This window comes from Ischnura elegans, chromosome 6 (assembly GCF_921293095.1).
Source record: "Ischnura elegans chromosome 6, ioIscEleg1.1, whole genome shotgun sequence".
Classification (NCBI taxonomy): Eukaryota; Metazoa; Arthropoda; class Insecta; order Odonata; family Coenagrionidae; genus Ischnura; species Ischnura elegans.
Window position 1 is genome coordinate 117,708,546 of NC_060251.1, and position 13,828 is coordinate 117,722,373.

Below are 13,828 nucleotides of genomic sequence, written 5' to 3' on the forward strand. Positions count from 1 at the left end.
AGCATTGTTCGATTATCTTAATCTAACAATAAGTCGTAATTTCCGCAAATAAAAAGATTTAAAACTACGACAACAGACTGCGTGCCAATAAGTCTTCACTTGTTTCTATCTTTCTTCCATTGGTGGTGACACGTCACATGACTTCTAACTTCGGATATATTCGGTTTTCCCCCTGTTTGGGAAGGAGGGGGAACCGTACCGACTGGTTTGAAACCGACGAGACCTTACAGAATCACTGAAAGTGCAGTCGTAGGTACGGAAACCGTTGTCGGTACGGAGTGATGTCCAGTCGGTGGGCTTGAAAGGGAAACCGATCGGTGCGGTACCGACGAAATACAGAACACGGCTCCTGACCTGAAATCGCACTTGCGCGGCTGAGGTCGGTGGATGGTGTTGGCGGAAAGGATAGGGTAAGACGAAAAACAAAACAATCTTCCCTCTTCAATCGATCGCTCGTGGTGGAAAGAAAAAAGACGCGAAAGCTGCCGCCCAATTCCCAAAAGTTGGTGACGTCATAAGGCGTTCCAGCTCATTCACTCTTTGCGAACTTCCATGCGAAAGGGTTAAGGCCGTCTATTTATCGAAGGACGCGATTCGCTCGAGAAGTTGGCGACGGACGGCAAAGTGGAAATGATACGGGTCTCTTTACTTTTCAACCTCCATCACATTCGAGAGTGAGGGCGGATCGGAGAAAGGAACTCAATTTCCCGTTTGCCTAGACAAGGGCTCCCATACGACCCAGTGCGAGAATGCGTATTTTAAAATGTCATTTCAAGGAAATATTGCCGGGAAAGGGTATTTTCTCTGGCGGTAAGTCGTTTGAGCACAGATCGAAGAGCTCGGTTTGAAATTTTCATGAGAATGCCACCATTCCGTTTGGTTTATTTGATTCCCTAGGGCATTTACGGCAGAGGTTGCAATATGTTGAGTTATTATACCCTTATTTCACCTTAGTATACGCTATTGCAGTTGAATGATTCAACCGATTAAGGAAGGTTTGCATGGAGTAATTGAGTGTTATGTTCTGGGAGTCTCTACTCTCTTCAATTCAATTTGGACTTCCCTCTTCAATTCACAATAAATTCCTTTTCAATCTATCTAAAAATCCTATTCTCTTCCTTCCTCTCCCTCGTTTCCCTAGCATTCTACCCTCCAACACCATTTTCAACATCCCCTCCCCGCTATGTACTCCTCCCATCCATACCTTCTGTCTCCTCCGTATCTCAACTAAAAGCTGCCTCTCTTCACCCACCATGTCCAGCACTTCATCGTTCCTCCTCCTCTCTGTCCATTTCACCTTCTTCATTCTTCTCCATACCCACATCTCGAATGCTTCCAATCTTCTATCGTCCTCCTTCCTCAGTGTCCACATTTCCGCATCGTAAAGTGCTACACTCAGATTAGCCTCTTCACTAACCTTTTCCTTACATTCTTACATAGCGAACCTCTCAGTAGCTCCTTCCTGTTCATAAACGCCTCCTTTGTTAATGCAATTCTCTTCGTAATATCCTTACTGCATTATCCATTTTCCTCTAATGTGCTGCCTAAATATCTGAATTGCTCTACCTGCACAAGTTTTTCCCCACCTACATTTATCTTGAGTTTCACATTCCTCGCTCGCGATGCTTTACAAAACTGCATTACCTTGGTCCTCTAGTGATTAATCCTCATCCCATACTCCTCGCAACATTCGTATAACGCATCTACTAGAGCCTGAAGCCCTCTCGCTGACTGGCTAATCAACGCCTGATCATCCGCGAGCCTCAAGGATTTTAACATCAATGCCTTTACTTTTATTCCAGCTTCCAACTCATTCCATGCTTCTCATACCATCTCTTCAGCGTACACTTTAAAAAGCAGCGGCGATAGAGAGAAAACCTTGCCTTACCCATCCAGATTCTCCGTCCTCTACCCTCACTTGCACAGTCTGGGCCATATACAGATCACGAATGAGTTGCCTATCCCTCCAATCTTCGCCTATTTTCTTAAGAATATCCATTCACTCATTGGATGCTTTCTCCGGCTTCCGTCAAGTGACATATACCTCGTCGTTCTATGAAGCTTCTTCATTGTGAATCTAAGGTTAAATCCTTGCAACTCCGAATTTTACAACTTGCAATCTCTGATTTTACATCGTTTTTTCGAGCATGCGGTCGACTCCGGTTCTGGCCGGCACCCAGTTGACGGCTATCCCATTTTTGAAGTCTCCTCAACTACATTTTTGTGTAGGTACTTCTTTAGGCGCGTTTGGTACATGCATTGAAATCATAAAATTCATGGGCTGATACCATATAATCCTTCACATCATCACGCTTAAGTATCCTATCGGCACGGTCATAACGAGAAAGTCCCAGGTTCAATCCTCGGTGGAAATAATTTTGTTAACATTGATTTTTAATTGTTTCTTCCAATAAAATGCATTCTCTTCATCATCAGTAATTATTTTCATTTTAAAGAGTTACATATTACACTTCCATTTAATTCCACTCTCCATTAAGCCCCAAGTATTGTCGCATGCAGTTCACAAGTGTATCAAGGTAAGAATTAAAACAAAACTTGCAAATTTCACTGATAAATTTTTAATTTTAATTACAAGGATACTTTATCCTTAACCCGTTAACGCCTAGCGGTACCACATGGTACCAGCCGGTAGCGCAATGCTAAACGTAACTTTTTTGTCACTTATTGTAATTTATTTAGGTTTTTGAGAGCTTAAACATAATAAGAATGTTTTTATTTACATATTCCCGAAAAGTTTGCTTTTTTAAAGCTGAAATTAACGTATTTAGAGCCGTTTGAAAATTGAGAATTTTCAACTATGCGAAAAAAAACGGAATTTTTAGTGCAAACATTTCGATTTTCTTTACTTGCGTCTTATGCAATCATAATACGAAGATGTTTTTATGTAATTATGATTGTTGTAACATGTACATTTCATATTAAGCATGGTTTTTGTATGTGAGCCTAATATTTGGGATGTTATGATGCAAAACATTTTGGTGGTACCATATGGTACCGCTAGGCGCTTGCACTACCATGTTTTGGCGGAAAGCGTAAATACGAATATTTCTGTTGTTTTCGTTTTCTAACAGTTCTTTATTTTACAATTATTTATTTTTCATCATTTATACTATAAATTTTACGTTATTTAAATGTTATAACGCATATTAAATGTGTACATGAATTAATTTTTTTGTTATAAGGACGTCATCCAAGTACATAAGTCCCTAAATTGTCCGCATTTTTTCAGAATCTCGTGAAAAATAATGGAGTAGGGACGAGTTTCCAAAAGCCTAGGCCTGGAATCGCTCTAAGTATTCATTTCTATTTTCACGAAAATTTAATTTTTCATGCATTAAAGTTTGCGGCAATTTGCAAATTATCAATAAAAATCTCTTTGAAAATGGCGTCTCATTATCTGCATTTCATGAATGAGGAATAAACTCATACTCGAAACAACTCTTCCTCAATTTACGCCCGAAATTAATTATCGATTTCCATCGGTCAGGACGCGCCAGGACTGTCATATTTTATTTAACTGTATTAATTGTAAAGTTCTCTTGTGGAGTGACGTGGGATAGTGTAGCGGACGGGATGGAGGAGTTTCCCGCACGAACGACAGCATTCTCACGCGTCCGTTTCCTCTGATCGCATGAGCAAGTGCTGAGATGACGCTGTGCTTTCGCGTGGCGCCACACAGTCTGGGGGCGAGAGAGCGCGGCTGCTCCACTCCTCCCTCCCCCCCTGCCCCCGTGGGCGGGTCACGCTGGTGGCAAGCGAGCTTCGTGGTGGGCGCCGTAGTCCACCGGAGTGGGAGACTAAACGGATTAAGGGCTGAAGGGCAGCCTTTCGGGGATACAACACACTGGGGCCGGGAGCCAAGCCCGTGGCTTATACGCCCGATCACCCGGGGAGGGGCTGGAGAGGAAGGAAAGAGGTGCCGCCGCGATAGTAGCCCGTCGACGCCTCTGGGGTATGGGATAGGTTCGGAAGGGATGGGACGGGGAAAAAACACCTCAGCGCTATAGAAGCGAAGAGGGCCCTACTAAATAGCGAAACCAGGCAAAGCCATTACTGTGCCAGCGATTTTAGAGGATTTTTCCTATAAAAAAGAAAAACCCATGGATCAAATCGCTAGATGGAGTGAGAGACTCTCAGCTTTCGCTCGCACCACATAGGATACCCACCAATTACGCCGCAGACACACCCTGTGTCGTCTCTCTAGCATTTCGTTTCGCGCCAAGTGAATTTGTCGTCGTTTTGGGAGGGAGTGGAACTCAGCCGAGGGCCAAAGTGCTAAGTGCCAAATATCACGTGGTGTCGTAATTTGTACTATCGACGCTGCGTGAATATTTCACGTAAAACAGAAGGAATACGGCAGTTTCAATTCTGTTTCTGCAATTCAACGCAGAATGAGCAATGTCACGGAATGTCTTCACGCATTATTCCTTAACTAGAAAGAATACTGAGCAATTTAAGCTCGCTATGGCAGAGGCGAAATAGATGTTTCCATCGGGCGAGGTCAGGAAAGTCTCCTCAAAGCCGCAGCAGCAGCTCTTGGCCCTCTGCTGCAGAAAATATCAAAATTATCTCTGAAAATCAAAATTCTTCTCTGCAAAAAAATGCTGAATCCACTTCTGACACATGCATCTCCGGTCTGGCTGATGGCTTCGAAGACACACCTCACAAAAATCCAGAAAACTGAAAACGTCCTCCTAAGGAAAATAGTTGGCGCTCCATGATTTATCCGAAATAAGGATTTACGCAAGGACCTTCACATAACCCCTATTATCATCGATTTAAAGGCAAACCTAACGCAATTCAAGAAATCCCTTAGTCGTGCCGAAAATGAACTAATTGCCAACCTCTGGAACTATACACCAGATTCAACTTTTAAGCACCGAACTCCTAATTCTGCATTCCTCCCAAATCATATCCCCTCCCCCTAAATAATCACACCACCAGAAATACTAAAATAACATAACGAAAAAAACACACCTGAAACGAATTTTCCTGAAACACACTGGAGACGGCTGGGACTAGAGGCCACAATAAAACCAGAAAATCCGGCGAGGCGAGGCGAAAGTCTTCTCATTTGAAATGGATTTTCGTGCAAATGAAATTCATCCTCTCGAAGTATACAACTTGAAAACAACTAGTGTTATCGCCGGAATCCGAGGTCACGTGACCCGGTCGTTTTCCCGTTCCAACCCCGACGTGAGCAGGCACACATTTGCGCGACTGTTTCCACTCCCCCCGAGTTCGCCTTTTGCGGCGGCGACTCTCCTGAAAGAGAAGCGCGATCACGACGCCGAACTGCAAATGGTCTCGACTGACCGCTGCCCTTGGTCCACACACGTGCTCGCCGCAAGGCCACTGCATCGCAATTCGAAGAGCATTACACCACTGTCAAGATGCTATTGCCCCAAGTCCAGGCGATCGCTCAGCTGCCCATACCAAATTAAAAGCCCTTTTTCTCCATGACGACTACCAATGTGGATGACACAATATCGATGATAACTTACGTGTGAAATGAAGAAAAGGCTCCTTAAAAAAAAGTATCGCATCATGATCATGCTAGAGTCAACGCTATCGCACTTTTCCTTTACATTTTAAATGCCTCCATTTTATCTGAGGCTAGAAAGTGTTTTTTTGAACCTTATATAATTTTAAAACAACTTTTGAGCTGTTTTAAATATTCGGGTTATTGGGAATAATATCTGCATCTCTGCATTGATTGTGATGAGTGGAAAACGAAACCTTTTCTGAAGTCTTAATTCAAAGAAATCCGACGCCGAAGACAAAAACTGATAATTAATTTAAAAATATCGAACAATATCCGAGGAAATAATTATTAACTCTTGCGCACGTGGCCCAGATGACAGATATGGCGGCTATATTTCTGATGTTCTTCGCGAGGCTTTTCACTGCCTTTGTCGTGCGGCTCACATCCGGTGAAGTGACAAGAATTAGTAGACCATATTCTGAAATTGTCGCGAAATTAGGATACATCGGGTCTCGACTCAACCTTATCCATGGGAGTCACTCCATCGGCAGAAATAGCTCCGAAAGAAATGGGCAGAAGCGATTGGTCCTCCACGTTTTGTGCGAAAACTATTTACGTGCAAGATTGAATGTATAACATTACTGGATAAAATAGAACATACAGACGCCTATTTTTAGTTGCATTGATAACGCCGTGCAAATATTGGTGAGAAATATCGAAATATCCATAAGAATATAATAATGTTGCTTTGTATTCCCATATGATATACTTAATACTGTTAATATTCTACAATAAGGAGCCAATATTTGTAGCCAACACGTGATGCCGTAATTATTTCACCAATGCTCTATGGATATCTGATGTTTTAAAACTGGGTAAAATCGCTATTATCCACTCTATTCCTCCTCAATTTCAACGCTGAAATGTCCCGTACTGAGTGCACTCATTTCTCCTCGCGTAATCAATTAAATGCACAAGGTATGACCAATCACCCCGCCGGCAAAGGTTAGGTAAGCTTCCTGATTCAGGGTTTCCACTCAAACTTAATTATAAAATTCACAGTTTTTTCCCGGTTTTCAAGCTCTAAATGCCGTCAATTTCCCGCTCTGTTGATAAGCCAATTAAGGCAGATATATTGATCATGTAACAATCACCATCCCCAGTTTAAATAAAAATTGAGCAAACGCGACAGACAACGCGTATGAAAACTCATCAATGAAAGTGCTATCTCTCATGACGTCACCAGTCATTAGCAAAATTCAGGGTCGGTAAAAGGTTGCGAGTGGGAAAATGGAGGGTGAAGGGTGTCAGGGAAGTTAAGAGTAGTCTGAATTTTCGCCAGTGTTAATGAACACTTGGTTACCAGTCTTCCGGCTTTGGTATAGTCTTAAGGTTAACGTGTCCTCATGGCACGCGGACCAATAATGGCGCTTCGAATGTAAGTGAGCAGGTCAATGCGTGGACAGTGTCTGCGTGTGAATGAACTTCAAATATGATCGACGTATCCATTTTTCTTTTCATCCCTCAATCGTAGCTATAAAATTAATTTTGGGAGAATTTTAAGGCTTTATGACGAAATTCACGACTTTTTCCTGTTGTTTTTTTTCACATTAGACCAAATTCACGATTTTGAGTTTTTTTACGGTTGAGTGGGAGCCCTTTTGTTTTACTAAGAAAAGGAAAAAAAAACTTGTTTGAAAATATTTATGGTACATAATAATATAATTCATCGGGTCTCCGCCACGAAAGTATGTGCAAGTTTTGCAATTGTGTTACGGTCTCGGGATTTCCACCAATATTCTTATTTCCGCAGTTTACATTTATTTTTGAATTTTATGTCTAAGGATTGAAAACTTAATCACTTTCTCTTAGCTACTGTAATAAGGTGTCTTTGCTGCATGTGGTTTTACTTATTCAAATTAATAGTAAAATATAAACAATTACCCGAATTCGTAATTATTAACTCATGGCAGTCATAACTTTTAATGCTATTTCTCACGAGAAAAAATGTTACATTGTTAATATGGGAATAAATTGGTCGCTCTGCGCTGCGTACATTTTGAAGACCGATCAATTAAAATGCGCATTAAGTGGCAACATATAAATCAATCGCCCGCGGGAATGAACCTGGGCCCTCATCTTTCGTTCACTCCGTATCCGCGATCTGGCTCACTGGACATCTTATTTTGGCAGCACGCCCTTTGTTCCTCGACTGCGCGGAAATGGAGTTCCGGCTTCGAGTCCTGGTGCGTGCAGTTCGAATCGGGAGGAGGTGGGTGCGGCGCGCCGTCCCGCCAATCGACGCCACTGACTTCGCCCTCTTCAATTCGAGACACCGCGCGATTTGTGGTGAATCAGGCGCCTCATATTATATGCCCATACCTCGCTTGAAGTGAATCGCCTTATGAAAGTAGTGGGCAATATTAATCCAACATTTTCTTCATGAAATGACCAGCCCAAACGTTGACACCAGCCAAAAAAGCAAATAGCAGGTAGAATAGGTGACAAAAGCAAATGTATTTTTAAACCCTGTCGAAGTCATAACAAAGAATTGAAGACGCCTATCCATTTTCGGCTTTCCTCGACGTCATCTGTATTTCAACACCGCACCAGCCCGAACTTCTCAAGGTGAAACGTCCAAAAACTCTCTTTCTCATTTGTAGGTACGTCAGGTATAACCAGTTAAGAAGCGGAAATATTGAAAATCTAATAGATAAAATATTACATCGGGCAATATGAGATAATACTCATCATCATCATTGGTCAACAATCCTAAGATCGGTTTAACGAGATAATACTGCGCTAATAAAATGTTACTTCAACGCATTTAGTACTTCTTGGCGCTGATGTAACCATTAAAAGAGGTTGTTCATTCGAAGTGTGTGGGGTAATGATGTCACATGTCCCGTTCATGCATTGAGTCAGAGGTCAGCGGTCTCTCTTCATCCCCTTTGTGCTGCCTCTCTTCAAACAAATACTTGTCAATTAAATCCTTTGCTCTCAAATGTCTCCTCTCTGAAACCTAATACATCGATTACTTCAATAAATTACCGGCTCGTCTCTGCTTTAAAGATAATTACGTGATACTCCGCAAGTCGTCGCAATGCGTTTATTTGAGGCCTCAGTGCCACAATGTTTTTAGGCCACAAGCTGTCGACAAAATAATGAAAATCGTTGGATATACTTGACAACTGAGCCCCGTCTGTCATTTTTTTAATCCTTTCGAGATCGAGGGATAAACCAATTCCTACCTATCTGTTCCGCAAAATATTTCCCTTATTTTATCGTTCCTGGCTGACCTAGAAAGATGAAAAGGCTCCGTGCTGTTGGAACAATATATGCTCATTAGAGCTCATTGGCTAAATCATCGTATTTCAAGAAAAAACTCAGTGACGCTATCTGTTCGCTCGTAGGTGTTTTAACAAATCGCGCACCTATTTTTAAATCCTTTTTTAGTTCACGAATGAAGTATTTCTGCGCCAGATGTCATTCGCTTGCCGCGTAATTAAGGTGATTCCTGACGATTACGTAGTCGCATCTGTCTTCCAGTATTGCAAATACGCTTGACGGATCCTAGCTCGTTCAAATTAGCCCCGGCGCAAGTATTCATTACGTGCGTTCTCCATCGTAGATTCGAAGTTATCAGAACTCCCAGATGTTTGAATTCATCTGTGGCCTTAGCGCGAGCAGAATCCACAACAGATATGGATTGGAAGTCTTGGATGTCCTAAGCCGATGATTTCATACTGAGTATTTGATCATTCTTGACTCTGGTCCATACCCTTGTCTCCACGAACGCGCGCCGTTTCGGTCCGAGTGGAGGATTTCTAAGTCAGAAACGAGGGGTCAAATGCTCAGGTCTTCCTCTGGATGGTAGCCACCGTCATATTGCTGTATTTGTCTAGGAAACGAGTACCGTCTTAGAATGTCCATAATATCACAAATTGTTATCATTTATGAAATTAACTCATTATAGTTACAATCAAGTTCAGGGGCGATATGGGGTGGTTAGGGGCCCTCGACTGTAATTATGATGAGGTCCATCTTCAGGGGACCTCCCACGGAAATTTTTGAGGAATTGTATTCCCGGAATTGGATTTTGACGCTAAATTGGCTCTTAATTAAAAACTAGATAGAGGTTAGTCAAAATATCAATTTCATAACAAAAACCTATGAAAAGTGAGATAACTGCTCATAAAATTTAATAATTTTGCATGGCTCTATTATATATTTAGTGTATTTGCTCCTAGAAACTGTATTGATATCCAAAAATCTCTGAATTTAGCTTTTCGAATAACCCTTTCATATGAGCGTCAGGTGCTCTTTCATATTCTCCTTCCATTTCTTCTATTTATTTCTTCATGAATGCTCTGATTCGTAATCTGTATATGGCCCAGATTGCGCAAGTGAGGGTAGCGGACGGTGAATCTGGTTGGGCAAGCATGGGCCGAGGAGTGAGAGAAGGCTGTCCTCTATAGTCGCTGCTCTTTTACGTGTACGCTGAGGAAATGGTAAGGGAAGCGTGGGACGAGTTGGAAGCTGGAGTAAAAGTGGGAAGAAAGTTGTTGGTGGTGGTTTTTGGGAATTGAAGCGAAGGTAACATTTCCACACTCACTCCTCCTGCTGGGAGCGTTATCAAGAGACTGGGAAGAAAGATGTTCAAATCAGTGAGATTCACAGATTATCAGGCGTTGTTTAGCCTGTCAGCGAGGGGGCTTCAGGCTCTAGTGGATGCGTTATACGAGCGTTGCGAGGAGTATGGGATGAGGATTAATCACAAGAAGACAAAGGTTATGCGGTTTTGCCAAGCATGACGAGCAAGGAATGTGGATGGTGAAAAACTTGAGCAGTTCAACTATTTAGGCAGTACGTTAGAGGTAAACGGATACAGTAGTAAGGACATCAGGAAGAGAATTGCATTAGCAAAGGAGGCGTTCGTGAACAGGAAGGAGCTTCTGAGAGGATCATTATGTAAGAGTTTAAAGAAAAGGTTAGTGAAGAGTTTTATCTCGAGTGTAGCTCTCTATGGTGAATAAACATGGACACTGGGGGGGGGGAGAGGGGGGAACACGGCGATCGCCGACCAGCCCACCTGGCCAGACCCTCCTTCCCCTCAGCAAGACCCTCAGACCCCCCTCAGCAAGTAGTTTCCGGTAACTTAATCACTTCTTAACGTTAACTAATTTCAACTAAATTAAACTAAGCAGCTTATTATTCTGATCCAATAGCATTTTTAATTGATAAAATGTAGATTGTGTAGTGTGCTAATACTTATGGTGAACAATACGTGACTTAGTGATCTTATTAAATTCGTAGTGTTTGAATTCATTTTATGTGATTAAAAATATTCGCGGTCTACATAGAATCATGAAGGATCTGGTACTTTTCCGACGAATTGCTGATGAATTCATCTGCGACGGCGAATTGATGAATAAGAAGACTTATCTAAATTCAGTAAAAACGCCAGTTATATTACTTAAAATTGTGAAATGTAAGGTATAATCGTTTACGAAACCATTGAAAAAATTATACAAAAACTTGAAAGAATAAAATTTTGGTTATGGAAAGCATGAAATTTAAGGAAGGTGCTACAGTATTACATCCTCTGTTTTTTGATGCACTGGCAATGCTCTACTATTATGTAAAGAAAATGGTCTCGGTAACTCATTGTCATATTCAAAGATGACTCAGGAAAGGTTTCACTAAATTAGAGCAGAGTATTACAAGTTTTTATTTCGTCATGAACGAGCAAAACTTCCACGTGATCATACCAGAAACAATCTCCTATTCTGGGAATGGACCCTTTGCCTGTTAGATGGCTCTCTGATTAAGCGAGACATACAGCGTAAGTGAGCATTGAAAATGCCTCGAGAGAGATATGTTGTCTTGCAAACTTAAATATATGTCTGTAATGCCTGTTTTATTTGCTATACTCTGTACTATGGACGTTTCGCATTTGTCCGTATGCTTCATAGTGAGAGTGAGTCGCGGCCGCCTCCGCAGCTGACCCTCTGCCGAGGCTGTCTTGGCGGCAAGGCCACTGTCATGATGAGCGGAATTCCGCCTCGAAGCGACAGAATGACGTTTCGCCCCATGCGGTCGGCATCTCATCCCGGCCAATCTATGGTCGGACACTCTTGCATGACGTGGGGCTCCTTGATTTTCGTGGCTTCATAATCTTTCGTGCTTCAAACAGAGGCAGTGAGGCTTTTTTGCATTTATAAGTGCTTAGGAAGTAGAAAATGCCGTGACTGAAAATAGGTTGACAGTGCAATCAATATTCAATCGAAGGAATTCGCATTCACGAAAATCAAGGAGCCTTTGGTATTAGTCAAGCGTCTTACTTCCCTCGCAGGGGTGTAGACTTTGACGGAATGGTAGGCAAGAGACATCGAGCCCGTTGAGAAAGACCAAATAGAAAATAATCCCGCGCTGTCGTCATCGGATTCCCATTTCTCTGGAAAAGAGAGGATATATGGTTTTCGCGGCTCGCTTCGCATCAATGCGTCTCGACCCGTCGCCTCAATGACGTTGCAAGGTTCCCGAACCAATCTCCGCAACCTCATTCCTAAGATCATCGCGATGAGCATTTCTTTCTCATTACTTATCATCCAGTCCCTGGTTCTGAGGACGCAGGGTAAGTATCCTATGAATTTTAGACCATATCGTTTGGCCCGTTTGAAGGCTTTCGTTTGGAGACGTTTCGCATCATCACTGCACATCTTCGCCACACGCTGGCCCTTCCCATTGGGGGCGATGGCCCATCGCTTGGCGCTGGCGGTGTTTTCCCGACGTGCATACTTCGTGTTTGCGAGAATTTTCCGCATTGCTAACCGCTCATCGAATGTCGACAGCTCGGAGAGACGCGCGCCAATCCACCGATCGGCAGGAATCGTTGCCGCTCCTTCCGGGTATTATGCTCAGAGAAGACTCGGTCACAAGGCTTTCATCTACGTTTCACCATTTGGAATACTCGGGAAACATCTGTCTCAGTGAAAGAGATGACGCGGAAGAGGACTCGGAAATCGAGACCCCATAAAAAGAGGACTTGGTAGAGTTCTTCACGGTACTGTGTATTACTGATTGCGAAGTGGGCTCTATGAATAAGATTCCGTTTACGTTTGCTAAGGCTCTCACTTGATCTCCCAATGATCGATCGGGACATCACTTGGACCACTACCAAGCAACCAATAAGTGTAATCGGGCTTGCAGTTTCGTCGGCGTTCATCCTTAATTTTTTAAAAATTCTGGTCAAAAGGATAGAAAATAAATTAATAACATCATAATATTTTTCTCCGCATTCAAGTGACTCATCCGATGACAATGGCTGCTCCAGCCACAATACTAGAAGTGACGGATTCTGTCCGTCTTCACATCTTAAGGACTAGCGTAATCAATCACTCCTTCCTCTCCATCTCTTACGTCTGCCGCCTTCTTGCTATCTGCTACCAACTAACTATCCTCTCGTCCATAACTTTGCGGAAGTTAACGATATTCACAGCGGTGAGTTTCGTGCTCAAGGGACGTCGCGCTGATGCCGGGCTCGCCTCCCGAGGAATACCAATGCGTATCGGAAGCATGTGACTACCGTCTCCGCTCTGAAAACGGACTCCTCTTCCCATGGGGGAAGGCACTGCGGACGACGAGGCCGCTTTCGCCTCCAGCCCCTCGGAGGTGCTTTGCCGCGGCAGACGTACCTTGGATCCGCCGTCGTCATCCGCTGCTGCTGGGGCGGCGGTCGCGGGCGGCGGGGCAGTTGCAGTCGGCGGCGGCGAGGAGGGCGAGGGGGCGGGCAGTCGATCGTAGGGCAAGTAGTACGGCTGGTACATCATCACGGGAGCGCAGCTCATCATGATGCACGGACGGCGCTCGCTCTGGAAGCCACCGAGCGTTGAAGTCTCCGAGCACTGCGGGCGTTCAAGTCTCCACTCGATGCCTGCGCCTGTTGTCACTCACTCACTCACTCACTGCGTCCGCGTGCCGCACTCCACACGCTGCCACTACCACTACCACTAATCGCTACCTCTCTCTCTCTCTGCTCCCCCTCCCCTCCTTTCCCCTCCGCACTCGCCGCCCTTCTATTTCCGGCGGCCGTAGTCATGGAAACGCAGCCGCCCAATGGGAGAGGGCCGTGGCGAGGGGAGGGGGTGGGGTCGGCCGCCGCCGGCCAATCGGCATTGACCTCGACACCCCTGCCACACCTCCCCTCGCCCCTGCCCGCCATTGCGTAATGCCGACTTGCTGTGCTTGGTGCATCCCCGTGGAAGGCAGCGCTGCGTCGGCCGCCTTGACGAACTTCATTGTGGGGGTTTGTAGATTCAC

At 43.9% G+C, this 13,828-nt stretch overlaps 1 protein-coding gene across 1 annotated transcript in view; it reads right to left on the reverse strand.

Annotated features, from left to right (window-relative positions):
* LOC124161460 (transcription cofactor vestigial-like protein 2) overlaps positions 1-13,526 on the reverse strand; it is a gene marked incomplete at its 3' end in the record, with an annotated part of 141,104 nt that extends 127,578 nt beyond the window's left edge. The window contains exon 1 of the mRNA XM_046537782.1: positions 13,204-13,526. Within this exon, the coding sequence (XP_046393738.1) occupies positions 13,204-13,359 (156 nt within the window). The remainder of the gene's footprint in view (positions 1-13,203) is intronic.
* Positions 13,527-13,828: the final 302 nt, after the last annotated feature.